The 23,420-nt window shown below is 31.8% G+C and overlaps 1 protein-coding gene across 3 annotated transcripts in view; it reads left to right on the top strand.

Annotated features, from left to right (window-relative positions):
• Positions 1 to 23,420, top strand: part of LOC125837375 (probable protein phosphatase 2C 10) — a 1,808,044-nt gene that overhangs the window by 734,646 nt on the left and 1,049,978 nt on the right. For 2 of the 3 annotated variants that reach the window (XM_049516509.1, XM_049516510.1), the window contains exons 1-4: positions 18,995 to 19,159; positions 19,263 to 19,374; positions 20,834 to 21,067; positions 21,749 to 22,025. In XM_049516509.1, the coding sequence (XP_049372466.1) occupies positions 19,336 to 19,374; positions 20,834 to 21,067; positions 21,749 to 22,025 (550 nt within the window). In that variant the 5' untranslated portion in view covers positions 18,995 to 19,159; positions 19,263 to 19,335. Of the gene's footprint in view, positions 1 to 18,994; positions 19,160 to 19,262; positions 19,375 to 20,833; positions 21,068 to 21,748; positions 22,026 to 23,420 lie in introns of those variants that run through there. The other variant, XM_049516511.1, reaches the window with a different exon arrangement.

Raw genomic sequence — 23,420 nt, 5'->3', positions numbered from 1 at the left:
TTATGTTGTATTATATTGTACTGTAATGTTTTAATGAATACAGTGTTTGGATAGATTGTATTGTTCTCCGTCATTACATAATGTCACATCCATAATTTGAGTGATAAACCTACAAGAAAAGTAGGACACAGGATAGAGGTATTATGAAAAGGTAGGATAAATGATGAAATATGATTATTAAATAATAAATAAATATAAAATGAGAAGAAAATATTAAGGTAACAACGTGATCACACCAAATCGGTCGTTACATAAAATTGGTCTTTTTAATGTTACCTAACGATGGATTTAAACGATACGATACAATAGAATTTAAGTAATAGTTAAAACAAACATTATATTTAAACTAACAATACAATACAACGAATAACAACCATCCAAACAAGTTTTTAATGTTTACCCAAACATAGGCCTCTATAGGAATGTTTTGCCCAGATTTCGAATGCAGTCTTAATGAGTGAAAAGTTCCAAAAAAAAAAAAACAATAGAACTTAAATTCAAGTCATACATTGTTTGGGTACAACTTGATGATTCAAGTCATATATGACAAGAAAAGATATGTCTCATCAAGTGTAGTGTTATGATGTCACATCGAACTAATATTCTAAGCCACGCTTGTGCAATTAAGTTCTCTATTTCCATGTTAACTATGTAAAAAGAAAAGTATCACTAAGGAAGACTTCATAAACCTGACATCAAAGATGTGTATTACATCAATTGAAGGATGGGAGCTCATACTAGATGAGATCATTATTAATGATTCAAAGTTTAAGATGGAGGAAAAAAACCCCAAAAGTTATGGTTTGGATATCCTTTCCAAAGCTACTGCTGACTAAGAATGTGAAGGAATCCTTATTTTATTGGTGAAAGAATCCTTATTTTACGGCAACACACCTAATCATGACTACTATTAATAAGAGTATACCATGCGGTGCGAACATTAATGCCCTCGTTGACTTGATGTCTAATTTACCAGATCATGTTCAAATGGACATTGAGGGTGAGCTTTTCAGGGCTATTTGAACTGTGAAGGTAAATATTCAATATGTCAATGTACCTAATTATTGTACAGATTATGAGTTACAAGGTCATGCTATACATGTGTCGACTTATGCACCCAGAACTAAGTCATAAGAGGCCTGACTTGTAAAAGGAGGAGTTCAAAGATATTGTTGACAAGAAGGAACAAATTTGTGTAACACCTCGTAAATTATATGTTAATGATCCAAATCATTTGTCCTGAGCGTATAAAATTAGACCGGGTGATATCCTACTTGTACATTTGTGTTAAGATTCATTCCTAAATGTGAGAAGTGTATCACATGTGGTTTAAGGTCAGAAGGGGACTCTAACACCAAGTCAAGTTCAAAGCTTCTCGACCAATTGAGTTTTTTGCATGAGATCTAACTACCATAACTCTCTGAATATGAAGATTTAGCTTACCCATCAAGTTAAAGGTCTATGAATCTCCTTTCTAACGCCATTGATTGTTTGTCGATCCGAGTCTAGAGTAAAATGTTATGACTAATTTACCATAGATGCTTCAACCTGACAGTATGTGACGTCTAGTGTGACGACCCATCATACTTGGGCATCACACATGATCAATAGGACCGTTTATGGCATGTTTTGACAGCCTAAGTGACGGCCTACTATGGAAGCGATGGTTCGTCACTTAGACGATAATTAAACATGATTTTTTTGTCAATTTTGTGTTTGAGGAGGGTATTTTTGTCCTAAATTTTTTTGGGAATTTATCTAAATGACCTCAGTACATCTTAGGAGGGTTAGATAATCAATTTTCTTATCTTCAATACTCTCATTCTCTTCCTAAAGACTTATACGCTCAAGAACTTCAAGCGACACCAAACTAGGATTCATCTTCCAAGGTTCTTCTACAAGTTTCATCACTAAGCTATGTAACTATCTCTATGCGTGGAAACACTTTGTTCTTTCCCTCGAACTCCATTCCATGTTTTCAAAGTATTTTCTATGAATAAGTTAACATTAGTATGAAACCCTATGTTCTATATTCTTTATGAAATCCCAAGAACTCTACAAAAAAGTATCTAATTTCCATCATAATCCTTCACCCTATTAGTTCTATAGATTTCCTCTATGAAATTACGAATGATAATGAAATTAAATACTTCTATTTTGAAAATTGTGTCCAATGATCTTCAAATGACTTTTTAATAATTTTTTAATAGTTTCTTGATAAATTCTTGAAAATTATTATTTTATGTACCCTAGAATTATGAACTATGATTTTTCCCAAATATAAATCTTACAATGCTATCATATGTTTTCTTGACTACAATATTATGATATGATATATGTCTCTCATGAATGCAAAGCTACGATATATGAAATGTAGCCTCATGACGTGATGATATGAATGAAGTTTATGAACTATGATCCTTGAATATTATGAATATGAGTCTTCGGACTAATCCATGAACACATGAGCATAAGGGAGCTAAATAGTTAATCGAGAAGGCATAAGTCAAAATAATGAACGTTTGAAACTACATTTGCCGACATGGCTTAAGGATCGTACCGTTAGTTCGGGTGATTCCTTCTTTTATGCTCCTGATAAGGGCTAGTTTTGTATCCACATGATATGTACACATATGTCTCATACCCAACAAGGTATGAGATGACTTAGTTGATTGATCGAGATCAGACTCCATACACTCACATGTTGATTTATCTCAGTTACACTACTAGACTCACATGAAAAACTAAAATATAATGAAAGAGATATCATTTAGGCAGTCTGAATAACCTCATCTCTTAAACTTCATATGCTACGATTATGACTATGTTAACTGTTTCTACTGGTCTTGATATGTATGTTTATATATGTTTCATTCTACCATTTTACATACAATACTATTACGTTCTTTCTGTCGAGGGGTGCTTCATCTTTTTGTTGATGCAGATTTAGGTATACATTTGCATGATCAGACCACTCTCTATGTTCCATATCTTTTGCGAAATTTTGGTAGAACTTCAGAACTACATATACTCATTGGTCTAATTACCTGTGAGATAAGTATTGTAAGAGGCATAAACCACAAGTAGTAGAATAGAGGGGTGGACCACAAGTGTGGAAAGTTATACTACAGGATAAAGATTTCTTTATCAAGAAATTTAGTGGAACCCTAAGAAGGACATGTTAGTGTGTGGTACGATAAGGACACAGTTGGGGGCTTTGCTGCATTATCTTATAATTTCTACTTCTCATGATCAAAATTAAGTGGATTTAAAATAATTGTTGTTTAATGAAGATGTACAATATTATGAGGTATTAGCTGCTAATTTTAGTGAAGAGACTCACAATCATATTTTGTAATATATGTATTACTGATTATAGAAATACACACATTATTGTCAAATTCTTAGAGGGATACATATATACCTTTGACTAAATTATAATATTTTGAGATGAATCCATCTTTCAAGAGGTAGCTACAAATATATGTAATATTGATGAGTCATATATATCAAGGTCACTTAGGAATTGGTTCTTTGATTTAATTTTGTGTTAAGAATGAAGAGGGAGATTTGTTATACGTTAGACTACTTGAAGATTGTACTGTTAATGAGATTGAGGTTAAGGCTATCGGGGTGGGATTAGACTATTAATGTGTATAGAATAGTTTAACTCCACTGACCATAAAAATTGATTCATTAACAACTCAAAAAGTTTTAAATGAAATTTGAGAGGTTCCATGATCAATTGCATGGAATGTTAAATATAATAAACAAATGAATGCAGAATAATGAGATGGAGGTGGTGCACACACTCAGAGAGAAAAATACACTTAGAGACTAATACGCTGGCCGGTCATGTAGATCATTTTACAGGTACTAATAGACAATGATTTTATGGCATGCAAGAGATTTCATAAAAAGCCAGCCAAACAATTGTACAGTTTGAGAAAGAAAATATTCCTAATTTTCATAAAAGGAAATATCAAACCAAAACATTCAAGTTACAGGAAGAGGGATAAGGATGAGCTTCAGATAATCACCATAAGAAGATTTGATTAAAATTGCATGCATAAACTAAGATTCACAACATCGAAAAATATTTTCCTTGATGAAATTGGAGTACAACGCCTGAAATTCTTTATCTTAAATAGTGATATCAACTCTTGGGAGGTTCAACCTATTGAGAGGTTGAATAATAAAGAAATTTAAGAGGAAACTGAAGGGTGCTAGCGAGTAAATTATTGTGAAAAGGCTTGAATAAAATTTTTATGTTTGTTCCAAATTTGCAATCAGAAATGATAATCAATTTCAAATCAACCAGAGTGTGATTTTAAAGAGAATTTTGTCTATCGCATACCTCTGAATGAATATATCTTAAAACTACATCAATCAAGTTGAAGGAGTATTCAAGGGTATTGAGTCATGTCATTAGTGAGATTTTTGATGTCTATCACGAATTTGAATGTGTTTTGGTTCTTAGTTGTATAGTCAGAGGTGGGTAAGCTATGAAGGAGGTTCTCTTGATCAGCGTCTCAATATCGGAATTGAAGATGACGCCTTCGGAATTTTAGTGCGATGAAAACCCGACTAACTGAAAATGAAAGACTAGGACTTCTCATTTTTAGCTATTTTTATTTTAGTTGGTTTCGTATTTTTTTTATTGTCGATTTTGGGCCACCTAAAATCATGTGCATATTTTCTTCTCTAATAATTGGCCCAATTTTTGAGCTACTTCAATTAAAATATCTCAAAGTACGGTTCTTTCAAATATTGCAAGAGATCTGGACATGTTATTGACAAATGCCACAGACTTTATGGATATCCATCTAACTTCAAGTTTACCAAGGGTTCTGGACCTAAGAAAGTTGTTGCTACTGCAAACTCAGATCAGGTTCTGGGACTCCTGGATTAACAAAGGCTATATGTAGCATGTTTGGCCATGCGATATGAAATTATGATTTGAAATCATGAGATAAAGTTGAAGTTTTGTTTGGGGATGCGATTTAGACTTTTTATGTTGTATGCTTTCTCATAAATATAAAAACCCCATAAGTTGTAAAACTATTAAAATTGTCTCAATTATTTATGCAATCTTACCAAATAAACAAATGTTTAAAAAAATCCCATAAATACACTCTCACAAAATTATTCTTTAAAAATACAATATCTATTGATCAAACTTTCATTCAATAAAAACATTTAAACATATATAAGTTTTGGTGTACTAGTCTTTAATATAGTCCTCCCATAACATAGTACGGACAATTTTCTCATGTTGAACTTGCATTTCTCGTTCATATGATTAAGAAGACAAACCAACATTGTTACGTCAATTTGGTTGGTAAATAAATTTGATAAAAAATAATGAATTTGGTGAATATAAATGATAAAGTAAAAATTGATTTGAAGTAATAATAAATTATATGTTTGTGAGAATACTCATTATATGAGATGTAAATGGTTTAAAAAGTAATGATATGAATTATAAATTTAATTTACATATGAAATAAATGGTTAGTAGATATATGGGGTTGTTTTTACAAAATATAAATTTCTCGGTCAATTTTTTTATTTGAAAAATCCCAAATCATTATTTGAAATTCTCAAATCATGATTCTTGGTGAATATGAGATTTTATCTCATGAGATGAAATCAGTGTGAAATCACATGTCAAAACGGTGATTTCAATATCGCATGTCCAAACGCCTACTAAATATCTTTTTGTGTTGATGTTATTATAGAAAGATAGAGTTTTTTCTTACGGTTTCCTCATCTATTTGTTTAGTTCATTTATTTTGGGGAAAAAGAATAAATATACCCCCCGAACTAACGTAAATGATATTTAAATACCCTTCATTATACTTTTAGGACACTGATGACCTTACCGTCCAAATTTTGGGTTATATATACCCTTTGATTTAACGGAGAGACACGTGTCATAATCTTAACGATCTATACAAAATTTATTTTATTTTTTTATCCATAATTAAAAAGCTCACCCAAAAACCCACCAGATAATTATAACCCGAGAAAAAAAACCTCAAAAGACCCAATCCCAAGTAAACTCCATTTTTCTTTTCTTCATAATTTCATCAACCAACTGCAACCAATTACGACCCCCACACCAGAACTTCTAGACACCGCCGCGACTCATCTTTTTTGACGAAACTCCACAAACCAAATCACTTCTAATTGCTAATTAACTCAGCCTCCCTCGCTCCGGCGAAATCAGCAATGCAGCGACCCTTCGGCCACCATAAAACTTGACCATCTTGAATCCGTCTCTCCTTCATCGCTGTCCCAGTAGCACTGATGAACAGAACCAACAAACTTCAAATGGATTTATAATCACAAAAGTTATATCCTTTTTGTTTGCCTTAGTGAATTTCGAATTTATAAACAGTTGGGTGTTGTCGATTTTTAGTAGCCGGTGATTATTTAGTAATCAAAACCTCTCACTAATATCTCACAAGTTCAAAATAAATCGATAAGTCTCTCTGTCCTTTCTCCCATCTTCCCCCTATCCTTCTCGAAATCAAACATATGATTATTGTCTCACTTTTGTGCTACCTTCATCAGGTTTATTGATTACATAAGAGAAGAGCATATATACTTAGAGGTTTTTTCGGTTATAATATGGGTGTGGGTTGTTTTGTTTGTGGAGCTTCCGTCGAAGAAGATGAAGTCGCAATGGTGTGGTGGAGTTTTTGTGTTGATCTATTTCGTGGGGGTGATTGGATGGTGGAATAATGAAGAAAGGGAAAATGGGTTTATTTAGGTGTGGGTCTTTTGGGGGTTTTTTTTGGGTTATACTTATCTTGGTGGATTTTTGGGTGGGCTTTTAAATTATGGATAAAAAATTAATAAATTTTGGATAGGTTGTTAAGATTATGACACGTGTCTCTCTGTTAGTTCAAAGGATATATACAACCCAAGATTTGGACGGTAAGAATATCAGTGTCCTAAAAGTATAACGAAGGATATTTAAATACCATTTACGATAGTTCGAGGTATATTTATCCTTTTTCCCTTTATTTTTTCATCTGAGAGAAAATTATTTTGCAACGAGAGGTTGTGCAGTGATAACTGTTTTCTCTTCACTTTAAAATAGAGATAAGAGAATCTCAATTTGATCTTTTATCTGTAAATCTATTATATCGGATCGGTCCACATAGCCAACCCATGACCCAAAAAACTTAAAATGTAGTTTGTTACAACCATCTTCTATTCTATCAAGTTACTTTATTTTCTCATTCAAATGGAAATTGACGTTCTTGCCTCTTGGCCAACTTGAAATTGTTTCGACATGACTAGGGGTGTACATGATTGGGTTGGTTCGGGTTTTTCAAATATCAAACCAAATTATTTGTGTCGGATTTTTAAATCTATAAACCAAACCAATAAAACTTAGGTTTTTCAATCTCAGGTTTTTTCGAATTTTTTTTGGTTTTTTGGGCTTTTCCGGTAAAGTATTCATACAAACATATAATTTTTGTACTTCAAATATTTCTTTAGTCCTACCAAAATACAATTATCTAAGGTGTTTCTTAAGAAAATAACACAAAATATGATATGAGTAATGACACTAAAATATCCAACAAAAAATAATAATAATGAAATCGCGTAAAACAAATATTGCAAATTAACAAGTCATAATGAAAATGATCATAATTTAAAAGTACTAAATCATGCTAAAATAAGTTAAATAAGTATTAGTTACATGACTAAATATTAAAGGAAATTAAAATTAGATTATGTATTTGAATTGTCTAAACCAATGTAAAGCCAAAGAACAAATATTCAATATTATTGTCATTCTTAGTGTTGAATTGATTTTCTTTTTGCATTAGTAGTAATTTGATTTTGATTTAAACTTTATTATAATTACCAACATCTGTGGACTATAATATTTATTGAACCATTCAGAATTCTAAGTTTCAAACTTGAAATAATATATTAAAAGATAAAAACTATGAAAAAGTATAAGAAATATTTAAAAATTGTATCAAAGTAAATATTTTTATGTATAAAATAAAATTTTAAAATTATATATATAATGTCGGGTTGGTTGGTCTCGGTTGATTTTGTTTAGTTAAAACCAAACCAACCCAAATATAGTCGAATTTTTTTTTTCAATACCAAACCAAGTCAAATCAACTACTAGTCAGATTTTTTTTCTCAATTTAACTCGGTTTACGATTTAGTTCAATTTTGAGTTCGATTTTGTACACCCCTATAAAGGACCAATTTGGAGGAATTTTTTTGAATTATCAAATCGACCATGTTCATAGTACAGTAGACATTACTTTACAAATACTATCTGAATCAATTTGATTATATCAACAAATAGTATTTGAATTAATTATATTATAATTATCTTTATTATTAATTCATTTTCCGTACCGGCCCGTGCTTGCACGGGCTTGCCATCATCTAGTTGAAATAGAAGAGGTATATATGCCCTACAAAAAAGAGAAAATTATATCAAAGAGTGTATTTATAGTAAAATAAAATTTTCAATTATTTTTATAGTAAAATCATTGCTTCTAATTCATGAACTTTAATTAATTATTATGTCTGTTTCAAAATAAGTGATAGATAGAAGTGTCATACATAAGTTCATCTATTTTTTTTATCATACTATTTATTAGATAGATTATAGTTATAGAGATGCTTTCGAAATAAAATAAAGATAGATACGACATTTGATATGAATCTATAGATGAATGTTCAATGTTATTTTTTATGTAAATATCAATTCCATTTATGGGATTGACATTGCATCCAACTTTATTTATTTGATGTATCTATATGTTATGATTAATCTGAATTACTTCTATATCGTGCAGTTTGAATTTGTAGTAAAACTAAAGCAAAATAAGACAAGAAATATAGAAGATGAAAACAATAGAAATATAGAGACAAGATATGAGAGTATTTCTTATTCTTCAAAGTATTCAAGTGTGTAGAATATGAACCTTTATACCTCTATTTATAGTGTAACATAGAGGCATACAAAAGGTTAGTTATAAACATGACATTAACATGAATATAATGGAGGAGGTTATGGAGGTGAAAGGTTACAAGAATAATGGTCATCAAGGTGGAGGTTATCTTCATAATGGAGGGAAGTAATGGAGATAATTAGCCATAGTAACTTCTTGATGTAGTGAACATCCATATCATAATATTTTATAACACTCCCCCTTGGATGTCCATTAGTAATGTGTCAGGTTAAAACCTTACTAGGAAAAAATCCTAGTGAAGGAAAAAGAGTACACAAATCTTTTAATACACTTTAAATGTTGCCTCGTTAAAAACCCTACCAAGAAAACTCAAATGGGATAAAACCATGGTTAAGGAAAAGAGTACAACGCGTATTTTTCTCCCCCCGATAAAAACTTTACTTGATATCCCGGAGACTATGCATTCCAGTCTTATATCACAACTTCTCAAATATTGATGTTGACAATCCTTAGTGAATAAGTTTACAAGATTATCACTTGAATGGGTCTTTGAACGTCTATCTCACCATTTTGTTGAAGATCATGTGTGAAAAAGACTTTTGATGAAATATACTTTGTCCGATCTCCTTTGATTGTATCCTCCCTTCAATTGAGTTATATATTATTATCGTATATGGTGGCTGGAATATCCTTTTCAAAAGAAAAATCACATATTTTCTGAATATGATAGATCATGATTCCAACCAAACACACTCCCGACTTAATTCATAGATCAATTATGATATTATTATTTTTATATGAATTTCAGTATCTTTTGAAAGAATCTAATCAATAAAGCAAAAGTGATAGATACATCCATATTCAAAAAATCACATAGATTTTTTTTTTAATTTGGATTATCTATTAAAATAATACATTACTAAAAGTAAATCGTTTTTTTTTCACATACCGTTAGTCAAATATCTTTAAAAAATATTATTTTTTAAATATTTTTTTACTATGCAATTTTTTATATATTTAAACAAAGTAATAATATTATAGAAGAGTCAGTTAGCTAATGGTATCAACATGTATGCTTACAACAATTTAGTGCAGTATTAGTACTCATTTTATTGGCTGGTAAGTAATAAATAAATAAGAAAAGAAAATTCAAAGACTTAACAACTAAAGAACTAAAACCATTATCATCTGACCAAACTATTTAGTTGTGTTGTTTGAATTTTTGAATTACCTTCTTCTTTTTTTTACTGTGATTACTATTTGTAGTGAAAAATTCTCAGCAACTGCGTAAAAAACAACATGAGTTCCAATAATAACATAATAATATTTTTTGTGTGGAAAGATGGGTCAAAATACACCTACAAATTTTGCTTCAAAATCTAGAAGAATTCAATTAAGAAAATCAATCCTAATAAGACTTGATTTCCTTAAATAAGTTCTACTTCACACGTCTTTCCTTCTTGAAAGTGTTTTCACAAATTGAATTTTTGTGAACTCAAATTCTTTTGTCTAATACAAGGGGAACTTTCACATATAGCCACTCAAAAATAGTCTAATTACTCTCCATAGCTATAGTTTGATAATTACAATTCGTAGCTACATGTTATATGGAGGAGAGAGGCGAGAGAGAGGGGGCAAAGAGTAGAGAAAGGTGAATTGTATATGTATATAGGTTAGATAATTGTATATTATACATATATATTTGTATTTATGGCAAGCGAGTTTGGGAGAGGGAGGAGAGAGGCGAGCGAAATTGGGAGAGGGAGGAGAAAGGCTAGTGAGATTGGGAGAGGGAGGAGAGAGGCGAGAGAGAGAGAGAGGGCAGAGAGTGAGAGAGAGGTGAATTGTATATGTATATATGTTAGATAATTGTATATTAGACATATGCAACTGTATATATAGCAAGCGAGATTGGGAGAGGGAGGAGATAGGCGAGCGAGATTGGGAGAGAGAGGAGAGAGGCGAGTGAGAGAGGGCAGAGAGTGGGAGAGAGGTGAATTGTATATGTATATAGGTTGTTGACACCCAATTTTGACCGACCTTTGGCAATTTTGGAAATGCTATTTGGATTAAATACGTATTTTTCAAAATATGTCGAGTTTAAAATTTTAGTCGATTTTGTCAAAAAATTGTATTTTAATAAGCTTGATTTATATAAATTTATTGTATCTATTAATTAAATTATTTTATTTTTATATTTATCGATAGTTCAACTCGGAATAATTACCTATTTAAATGTTTTAAGAAATTAGATGTGTATAATATATAAGGAAATATTTTAAAATATGTAGTACTTTAATTGGATAGCATTTCTTTGATTTTCATCCAAATCATTTAAAACTTAGCCTATCTTACTCTAATTCCTTGCAATTCTAGCCATTCTAATTCAATTGTCATTTCAATTATAGCCATATAGTTGATTGCAATTTTAGCCCTTTCTTATCTCAATTTTTCAGATCTCAAATATCCTCCTTTAATCGTAGCCATCCGTCTAAATCATATCATCCAAGATTAAATCATATGTGTCTATTCAAATTTGAATCAATGGTCCGGATTTGATCCTCTTATTTTCCTATTTTACATCTAATGAACTCCTAACCCTAACTTCATTCTTCCTCTCTTCTCCTCCAAGCGCCTCCCCTCCTCCTCTCTTCTTCTCGATTCCGGCGAAGCCATCCCAGGCAGCTGCTCCGACTGGCCAGCAGCCCTCTCCTCTTCTTTATCTCCTTCCCTCTCCTCCCTTCTTCTCCATCTCATATTTCTCGTTTCTCCTCCCTTCCGGTGAGAAACAGCAGCAGAAGCTGCCAGCAACACTGGCAGCAGCAGCCAGCAACACTGGCAGCAGCAGCCAGCACGAGGAGAAGTAGCAGCAACCAGCAGCCAGCAACTCCGAGGAGGCTCACTCCGGCCACCACCAGCACTCCGACCAGCAGCTCGACGAGACAGCAGCAGTAGCCGCCTCTCCGACCAGCGACCAGCAGCGTCAGCAACTCCGACCAACGAGAGGACGGTGAACGGGCAGCAGTCGCAGCTCCAGTGAACGCAACATCAGTAGCAGCAGCTGCCGGCAACAACAACAGCAGTCAGCAACTTCATGTGAAGTTCTAGATTCTTCGTTTAAGACGGATCTCGACAGATCCGTCTAGGTTCATCTTTGTGTAATTATTATCTATTTTATTTATATTTTCTAATTTCATCTATGATTTATGATACTTTATCAATAATAGTTTGTCAATCTTGTTTATATCATGCTATGGTTCATGATTTTTCGGTCTGGAAATTATTATTGTTTGTTAAAAGAGAACCGACAATTTGTGTATCAAAAATCATTTTGGTGTATAATTGTTCACTGATCTTTGCATATTTTTATTCCCTTAACTGATTTTACACTTTGTTGTAATTAGTTAGAATTAAAATAATTTCCAGTCTAATTATGATATGTGATCAATTTGATTAGGGAGTTTATTTTGGTAAATACATTTGATTATGTGTTATCTTATTATACATGTTTTACATGGTAAATTGTAGTGATTTTATTTTATATAGGCTTGACGCGCTTCACTAATTGACTATGCTCACTAATTGAATGAATCCATATGAATAAAATTGTGCTGACTTGATTTTGCATATCATTATCTTCTTAGTTTATATCTCTTTGCCTTAATTAAGTGATATAGATTCTTACTGATTGTATATTTGGTAAGTATTTGCTGATTTGGTAAAGGAGGTCTTTTATATTCTGGTCTTATTTGGAAAATAGTAACCCATTAATTGATCCCCATTTCCCTTAATATTTTTTCCGACTGATTCTTACTTGTTATTTATGGTAATCTAGCAATAAGTTTTTGTTTGACCTAGGTGGTTATTGCTTTCCTTATGCATACCAGTCGGTTCTTACCTTATTAGCTACTCTTAATTATTCCCTTGTCTTATTTAGTTGCTCATATGTTTGGTAAAATAAGTAATTAATTAAAATCTAATTTTTGGCTTCCTTCTTAACAAGGAAAATATATGTTAGTGAATATTTTCTCACCTTAATTAAACTTAACCGGATTTCTTACTTGTTTATATTTGGTAAAAAGAAAAAATAAATATGGGACTGATTTTATACTCCTTTCGTTTAAGAAAAGCATGTTATAATTGGCTCCTAAATTATTCCTTTCCTTATATTTTATGCCCCTCTTCTACTATATAAATTAGACTCTTCCCTCATTCATTCACATTGATATCCGGACACACACGTTTCTACACTCTTGTACAATCAAAAGGCTTTAGCACCTTTAGCCAAAAAGGCTGAACACTATAGCAATAAGGAAAATATTCTCAATACTCTTAAAAGGTTAATAAATCTCTTGGCTTGTTACTTTGGAGCTTCTTCGTTTTCTACGCTACTTTGGAGTCAAACTTATTCCTGTGTTGATTATAATTTTTTGCTTAATCGGTTAGTATGCTTCACTCTTTTTATTTCGATCTTGCATCAATGTGTTTCTTAATATCGTATTACTCTATGATACCCAATAAATAAAGAAGGCATTCATGTTAGTTTTCTTTGTCTCCCATATGATGTAATACTCGATTTTTTTTGCTACTTGTTCTCAATGTAGTTTGTTTGCTCTTTGAATCAATTTGTATTAATTATATGTGCCGGTGTTGCATGTATATGAATAATTATTCTTATTATTATGTATTGCTTGCATATTCTTTTATGGTTTAGCAGGATTTCGAACTAAAGTTCAAGACACATGAAGAGTTCGCCTGGATCGGCATATTTTTTGGGCGAAGCTTATTTTGATTTCTTTTTGACTTAGGTCTTTATATTAAATGTTGGTTTTATTTGGTTTTTGTAATTAACTGTAAACTCTAACTTTCCTATATATATGTGAAATGATTTGGGGGGATCGTCTAAGGGGAGGGGGATATACGTGCTAACTGTTTTTTTTTTTAATTTATGTGTGATTGTCATAGATAATCTGTCTAATGCTAAAATCATTGGAACGTGCAGCATATCGGAATCCCTTAAATAATCTAACTTAAAATCAACTATTTATTTGTGTACTTAGTTTTAAATCGTCAAATTTGTAGTGAACAGTCTTTAAGTATGTTGCGGGATAGCAATTGGTAGTCTCTTAATTAATTAACGGGAATTAATAAGAGATTGATAATTGTAGTTGATACAGATCTTAGTTTTATGTGTCTAATAACTTTTTAGCACGTTAAATTAATTAGTTCATTCATTTTTTTGATTTCAACAGTTGCTTTATGTGAATAAATTCAGACAACTAGAAATTTATGCCTATAGGTTTTCCTGAATCTTATTGTATTTTTTCAGCATGTTCTATTTAGAAATCTTGATCATAAGATTTATCTGACATATTATTCAGGGTTTAGAAAATCATGCCTATAGGTTTTGAATATTATTACATCTTTATATAGAAACTATGTCTATAGTTCCGATAATAATTTCAGCATGCTCACTTAGAGATCATGCCTATAGGACTTGATTAATTAGATTGATATGTTAATCGGATCTAATAAATTGTAGCATCATTTAAGTTTATATTTGTTATTATATTAATCATCTAGAAACCATGTTCATAGGAGCTATTAAATAATTTTCAGCATGCAAGATGAATCTGTAAGTAGCGTTTTGCCCATTATTAATCATTTCTGTGCTACATTCATTTGTGATATTTAAAATGAAATTAACTAACTATTCTCAACATGTCATAACTAAATAAAATAAACTTATATGACTGCTTTCTGCATATTTAAGAGAACCAGCATAATAAATCATCTGAATTTAAATCTGAAATAAAATCTGTCTGAGGTAATTTTTTGCATTTGTACACTGACCGCTACTTAAAACAAATTTCACATAATAGTCTAAGTTTCTGCTGCATTAACATGCTATTCTCTGTATAATCTGTCACTTTAAATTTGTTATACTAATAAATTTCTGCCTGAAATAATTTTAGTTTCTGCATTAGGTATAATTTTCTTGCCACTTTTAATCAACTAATTATCACTATTTGCATGTTGCTTGGCCATTTAAAATAAAGCTATTAATTAATTTCTACATTTAATAAATTGACTGCAATTTAAAATAAACAATTCGACTGCTACTGCTACTAAAATATTTCTTGGATATGTGATAACTTTTGTGCCACCTTCTAAAATCAGTTCACAAATAAATTTATTATGTCATTAATTTTCCCCTTTAAAATCTGCCGTCTGTAATAATTTGTTGCTATCACTAAATTAGTTAAACAATTATCTGCATGCTTTTAGAGCTGTCCGTCAATAATCTAACTTGCTTAACTCATTTTGTTGTCTTGATGTGTATGTTTGTATGTTCACACACCTAAGCATGAAACCTTTCACTTTATGTGTGTTTGCTAGCATGTTTAAATTAAAATCTAGAGGCCAATATGAGACCCTGCGTGCTAAATGCTTGTCCAAATTGTTTGACTTGGTGTCTAGGAGGGACTATTATATTTTTATTTTGTCTAAATTCACCCTAATAGCAGTTCAATGCCTCTTGGACCTTACGTGGGGACGCTAGACACCTTTTAGAGACGAAAAGCATGCGGTGGTGGGGTAGGGGTAGTTTAGGCCTATGGAGATGATGACATCGATTCGGTCTAAATGACAAACTTTGGTTTTGTCTGTCCCTACAAGAAACCGACCGAAATAAAGAAAAGTCGAGTGCTGATCCTAAAGTCCTTCAAAGTCCCCCTTTCCTTTTCTCCCTTTACTTGTTATAATTATTTGGGGTAGCTTAATAAGAATAAAAAGTGTTTATTCTATCTAATTGTGCAAATTTCTATCCTCTCGCTCATCTCTTTATTTATTGTGTAATATTTATTTATTATGTTATCATTTAGTCTCGCATGCCTATCTAATTAACTAAAATAATTAAAGTGCATTTAAATGCTTAATATTGTTATCACCTAGTTTTCGCATGCTTTATTAATTAAATAAATAATTAAATTGATTTTAATTGCTTAATATTGTTATCACCTAGTTTTCGCATGCTTAATTAATTAAATTGATTTTAATTGTTTAATATTAGTTATCACCTAGTAATCATGTTTAATAAATAATCAATAAATGAAGTGACCTTAATTGCTACTTGTAACCTCCACACAAATTGCATGGGACCCACATTTGTGGACCTCTAGGGATGACTAACACCTTCCCCTTGAGGTAATTTGAACCCTTACCCTGATCTCTGGTTCGTTGACCTTAGTTAGATTTAGCTAGGTTAGATAGGTGCCCTAACGCACCTTAATTCGTTAGGTGGCGACTCTTCAATCCTCCAAAAGCCCAAAAGAGTTGTTAGGTCGTGCATCAAAACCCGTTTTGCGAAAAACGGGGCGTGACATAGGTTAGATAATTGTATATTATACATATATATTTGTATATTCTGACGAATTATACATATACAAACATGACTAATTATACAAACTCGAAGTCAACCCGCGTAATTAATGTATAATGTTAGTCGTGAGTGGTAATTATAGCAAACTATAACTATGATGAGTAATTAGGTAGTATAAGTTTGCTTAACCGTGTAATTTCCTCCTAATACAATGCTTCTAGGTTCTAGCCCATGAAGTCTATCCTTCCATAAAAAAATTGCTCAAAAATTAAGAATTTATTGCAACTATCGACAACATATAATTAAAGGAACCTTGTTCTTCAATGTTAATTGTTAATCATCAAAATCATTTTTAGCTCAACTCAATATCATTATTAGTTAAAATGCTACAAAATGACCTCTCCATTTATTTTAATTGTAATTGTTATCAAACAATCTCATAATCACTTGTTTTGTTATAATATGGGAGTAGTCTATGGTTAACTAGAAGATTTTGAATTTGTCCCTTGGAATTAAAACGAAATTAAGGGCCCGTTTGGTTGAAATTTATTTGGATATGCAATTTAGAATTCAAAAGTTATACTTTTTATCATAAACATGAAAATTTCATAAACTGTGAAAATTATCAAAATTTATCTAACTCTTGTGCCATCTTTCCAAATGAGAAACTTATAATTCTTAAATAAGTTATTAAAATATCTTAAGACATGACATTAATAAATTACATATCTCCATATTCATTTTATAAATAAATGCTTGCAAGCAGTGGCGGATCCAAGATTTTTGTTCAGGGGGTTCGAAAAATAAAAGTATAAATGTGTAAATAAGCCGTTAGAAATGGAAATCTTCAATTCTTTTGAGTTTAAAACCAAACTTCTAGCACATTTTTTAAAGTAAAAAAAAAACTAAACAAAACTTGAAAAAAAGAACTGAAAATTATAAAAAAAAAACTAAAATAAATTGAAACTGAAAAAAATAAAATTAAACGCTTTCACAGGGATTCAAACTAGTGACGTACAACTTAATTTCAAGGGTACTTGCCACTACGCCATCAGTTTCTCTTTGTTATTGAGGGGGTTCAAAATATATATATCTACAAAAATATAGAAAATTTACCTTATATATATCGTGTAATTTTTTGCCTAGGGGGTTCGGGTGAACCCCTGGATACCACGTGGGTCCACCCCTGCTTGCAAGTACATGCTATTATAAAATTTTAAATATATAGAATTTTACAAGATTCACTAATTCAATAAATCAAAAATCATAATAATTAGTTATTTTTTAATATAATTTTCTCATATGAAATAAATAATTTCTTCACATCGAGCATGAGTCTTTTTTTTTTTGTAAAATTAAAAATTATATATTTTTCTACAAAATATAAACTTATGGGTCAAATTTTATTTATTTTTAAATAATAAAATCACAAATTTAAAATTGAAATCCTAATTTTAGGAGATTTGAAATTTAATTCAAATGTCTTAATGTTGATTTCAAATAAAAACTTAAATTTAAATCCCCAATCACATGACGATAGCGCATGCTGAATTAGTTGATATAGTGGATTACGAAAATCAGATGATTATAAAGAATTAATTATACGTATGAATTAAAAGAATGAAATGGGAATTTGGTCATGAAAAACAACTATTTTTAATTTTCTTTGAAATTTTGAAAATGAAGTTAGAAGTTGTGTTTGATCAAATTTTTTACAAATAATATTTTAGTATTTGAATGTATTTTTTCTAAATATAATTTAGACTTAACTCTAATTTGCTTGAAATATACAATCAAATTTACTCTAAAAGGGTAATGTCTCAAAACGATAGTCACATACTGTCATAAATTAAACCTCATATACGAGCTATTACATACTATTATAAATATATTTTTATTTTTTTATAGTTAGATTTGTGTTTGATTACAATTTTTGTAAATAATATATGGTTGTTTGATGTACTTTTCCCCTATAATTTAAATGGAGTCATTTTTATGTTTAAAAATATAGAATAAAGTTTGAAAGAGAAAAATATAGTGAAACTAAAAAAAAAGTAAAACAAAAAAAAAAGTTTTAGGTGTTCTTAAATAAAAATTTTAAAAAATAATCATGATGGTTGAAGTACGTAGGACCAAATGAAAAGCGTATATGACAAGTAGTGTGTTGCTAGCGGATGTAATATTACATTACATTACATTAAAACAGCAACGGAAAAGGGTTTAAAATATCCTCGAAATATTAGAAATGATACAAAATTACCCTTTATCCATCTATTGACTTCAAAATACCCTTGTTATCCACCTTTGGGTTCAATATTGACCACTTATTTAACAGTTTTAAATATAAACTATTTAAATATATTTTTTAAATACGAGACCGCTCAACTATTCATTATAATTTAATTAATTAATATAATTTATAAACCTACCCATTACTAATTCCAAATTTTACTATGGTGTAGTGGTGAGACTATTTCATTCAGTTGAGGTTTGATTCAAGCTTGAGTAGGGAGAAAAATTTATTGGGAACATCATTTCCAAATGAACTGTATAGTGCACAATTTGAATTTAATCAAAGCTCTAATATAGATTCGGATGGAAACCGGGAAAAAAACAATAGAGATAGAAGACAAAGTCAAATTTGGGAAAGCCATACCCAAACCCAAGGGAATCGAAGACCTTGTTCTTCAACGACGAAAACACAACCTCCATAGAAACTTTTATAAACACTTTGTCTATTTAATCAACAGAAAAGTCAACTGGTAGGCATACCCATATTTATCCTCATATCATTGAACACTTTGGTAATACTGTAAGTCGATTCTTCTCAAATACCTTTTTTTTTTTTTGATGAATTTGTAAAATTGATTGTTTTGATGATGATCAAGATTCTCTGTTTGATGCTTTTGGTACAGGCAGGTTGTCAGTTTTAGGGATTTAAGGATTATCTAAAATTGATGTTAATTACTAGAGGAGTACTTACTTTTTATGGATAACTTATGCTGCTTCAGTTCTGCCAATTCTCAGGTCAGCCCTTAATCACTATTTCTTCTCCTGTTCACTTTCATGCCTACTTTTCAATGATCCTGTTGTTGACATCTTTTCATGATGTTTTTTTTATGATTTGACTAGTAAATTTTGATTTTTTTTTATGGCTTAGCTTAATTATGTGGGTTGATTGTTTTGTCTTTGAGGAATAACAAGATTTATCAAAGATCATTATCGAAGCTTGCACCCAAGGGTGCGGTGCTAGTGGTCAATTAAGTGGGTTGAACATCACGAGGTTTCAAGCTCAAATCCTACCAGAGACTAAAACACTAGATGATTTTTCCCCAATTTGTTCTAGCGTTGTTGGACAGAGTTAACTGATACCTATTGTTGGTGGGAGGTGGTTGAGGTGCACATGAACTGGTCCGGGCACCAAGGTTATCAAAAATAAGAGAAAACAAGATTTATCAAGGATTATATTTGTTTTTACCTTAGAATGGGGACAGTAGCAATGATGATTATTTGATGCAATCAATATTTGTACTCGGCGAAAGCTACTGCTTTCATTTGGTTTCTATAGTCTAGGGTGATCTCCTGCTATACATTGTTGCTATAATGGATTACTTTGTTGTAATGATTCCGGATCCCGAGAATTATAGGATGGAGTAATTTGGTTTAAGGTTGTTCTCTTTCAAATTGTTTTCTACCTTAAGATGTTTGCTGTGGGAACCAAGCCATGTTAGGATCAAGCAGATGTTGGTTCGCCCAACTTTGACATATATTTCCTTTAAAACTTTAGATCTTAAGCAGGTGGTTTTCCCTTCTTCATTGCCTCCTGACCTAACCTCTAAAATTTCTAGCTTTAACCCTGATTGGCTCCTGCTTGCATATATATTTTGTTAACAACACTCACTCCATGAAATTGTGTGTCAGTATATATTGATCTACAATGAATCCCTGACATTTCTAATGAAGATAAGAGTGGCATCCTGCTCACTGTTTCTAAATTTATAGGACAGAACCCGTCTTTTTGAGGTAAATCATATGATTTTAGTCTGGTTTAAATTTTCTAATGAACAACTTGTAAAATAACCTTTATTATAATTAAAGTTAATAATGTAGTCTTTAGTCTAAATAAGTTCTCAAAACTATTGGGTAAATTGAAATTAGTCTCAAAACGATAATCATACAAAATGGCGGAGGGAGGATATCATTTTTATTCAAGATTGTATTGTTTATTATCCTTTACATTCCCTTCCTTGCAGAGATGCTGCTGATGTTTCATACATAGTGTATCTTATATTAGATTCTGTTGGTTCTTTCTTGGAATTTGAATGCATGGTTTTTGAAATTGTTGACTTAATATCAATAGGATATCTGTTTTTCTATAAAACTTTATCTTTTTTGTTATTTTGGTCTCAGTTCTTGGTTTCTGGCACTGACCAGTACTTTGTATAGATATATATCAACCTCAGTTAAAGTTTCTTTTATCCATTAGCTTGCAGGAGGACGGTCATCAGGTGGCAAAGGCAGAAGCCATCAAGGGCCTGCCAAGTATGGGTTCACCCTGGTTAAGGGGAAAGCAAATCATCCAATGGAGGATTATCATGTTGCTAAATTCATGCAGTTGCGCAAAGGGGAACTAGGACTTTTTGCTATTTATGATGGGCATTCAGGAGACGATGTGGCTACCTATTTACAGAAGCATTTGTTCTCCAATATCTTAAAGGAGGTGATTTGTGGATTTGGAAAATTTCTCAGCACATTTAACTGTTTTTTTTTTTTTAGATAACCAAGAAATCTGTCTGTGACCCGCCACCCTTTGGACCAATCACAGCACATTTAACTGCTTATGACAGATTCTTGGGTTTTCTGTTTCTTCTATCGAGCCTTTATTTGATGGAAAAAAATATTTACCCGGCCTCCATTTTATTGAATCATATCTTTGGGAAAGATTGTCATGCTCTTCCATCCTCCTCTTTGTAACCTGGCAGATGTTGGTTTGGTCATGCAATGCTACTGGTGCTTTAGCTGAGCATTGGGTCAGACTTGTCATTCCAAATGGGTGTTCCGTTAGTCTCTAAAAAGAGACGCTCTAATACTTTTTAGAGATCACCGACTGTGATAGAAGAGGTGTTGATTGAATCAGCTATACGGGTATAAGACCCAATTACCAAGTCCAAATAATGTCCATAGCAAGCTTCTGATCTTTTGAAAGGATATAACAATTGTCTTGGAGTGCCAAATCCTAATGCACATACATTAACCAATCTTGGGAAGTCCATTTAATATCAAATGCATGATGTACCTAATCTTGGACAATTTTGTTTCTTTTTCATCTGCATGTAGTTATTTTGGGATGGGGGTGGTGTTGCTTTTAGTTACTCTTACCATGTAGATTTGAATTTCCCAGGAGGAATTTTGGACCGACCCTCTGAACTCAATCTTACAAGCTTATGAGAGAACAGATCAGGCTATTCTCTCACATACTCCTGATCTAGGACAAGGAGGGTCGACTGCAGTGACTGCAATACTTATAAATGGGCGAAAGTTATGGATAGCAAATGTTGGAGATTCCAGAGCAGTGCTTTCAAAGAGGGGGAAGGCGATACAAATGAGCATTGATCATGAACCACACACAGAGCGGGGAAGCATTGAGAACAAAGGTGGCTTTGTCACAAAAATGCCAGGTGCTTATCCACATGCGATGGCTTATTACTATTTATGTAGTAGTTCTGTTATTAGTTTCTCCTCTGTTTAGTTTATCTTCTAACCAAATTGAGAACGGAAGACATGAACAATTGCGAGTTAATTACTTAAATGGTCATCCAAGTCACTTTCGAATTCCTTCAACTTAACCGACCTTCATAGGAATTCATTTCATCCAGAAAAATCATCTTCCGGTGCCGGAAAGATGATGTGGCATCCATGTCACCCATTAAACTTTCGTATTTCTCTAATGGTCATCCAACTTACGAACTCTTGCAAAGTCTTCCTTTGTTTCTTAAATATCTGTGTGCCAAGTGAATAATATTTACTTGATGAGTATTTTCTTTCACCTAATAATATTGCTTTTTTCCCCCATTAATTGGATGACCATTTAAATAAGTGACATAATAATTTAAGTACCACATTTTGTTCATTCCATCATTTTCTCATCTTACATCATATTCCCTTCTTCCATTATCATCTACAATGGAAAAGGCACTATTTTATTGTCTGTTGGTAAGTGACCCGTTATTCAGTATATTATATGTTCTGATTCTAATAGATCTTGTGAGATTTAGTTCAACTTCTTTCACCTGACTATATGATGTGATGATTTGTTCCACATCTCTGGGGGCAGTGGACAAAGAGTCTAATACATCTTTATTGTTGTATTTACTTGGTGTAATTGTATCTTATGGAAAAGAGAAGTGTTTAACTTTGTAGAACTTGTAAGGATTTTTAGTTGGGGTTATGCTTTAATCATTTACTTGTTTGGTCCTATAATTTTAGGAGTCCTTTAGCTGCCAGAGATTTATATATAGTTAGAAAATGTAGAGAACTTTTAGAACTTATTTTGTTTAATGTTGGTCTGATATGAGTTTAAATAAAGCAACATGACCAATGAGGATTCATATAACCAACTCGAAATTTTTGTTGTAAGTAGAGCTTTTTCTGATCTCAAATTGTGGACAAGCAAGCATTTTTTGTTTAATTTCAAAAAACTAAAAAACTTATACATCATGGACAAAAAACATCCATAGACAAGTAGTATACCAAAAATAAAAAGCCTTACAAAGAGATGTGGTTTCCTACAAACAATGCCCAATCTTCTATACATACAGGAACCTCACGAGTGCACCAAAAGCAATAAAGGATAAGAGGACATGCCTTAATTGTGTAGTCCTTCTCTACCCCATCAAAAACTCTCCTATTCCTCTCTTTCCATATGGTCCACATAAGTGCTAGCGGAGCAACATCCTGTGTCGTGCATCTTCTCTTTCTTCTTCTATATATCCAACTAACCATTGTTTCTTTTACAGTGTTTGACATCACAACTGAAGTCCAAACCATCTCATAATTTCTTCCCACAAGCCAGA

The sequence above is a fragment of the Solanum verrucosum genome, unplaced genomic scaffold, assembly GCF_900185275.1.
Source record: "Solanum verrucosum unplaced genomic scaffold, falcon-dt-bn FXZP01000147.1, whole genome shotgun sequence".
Taxonomy (NCBI): domain Eukaryota; kingdom Viridiplantae; phylum Streptophyta; class Magnoliopsida; order Solanales; family Solanaceae; genus Solanum; species Solanum verrucosum.
The sequence above is the reverse complement of the archived record's forward strand: the minus strand, read 5'-3'. Positions and strand labels throughout refer to the sequence as shown.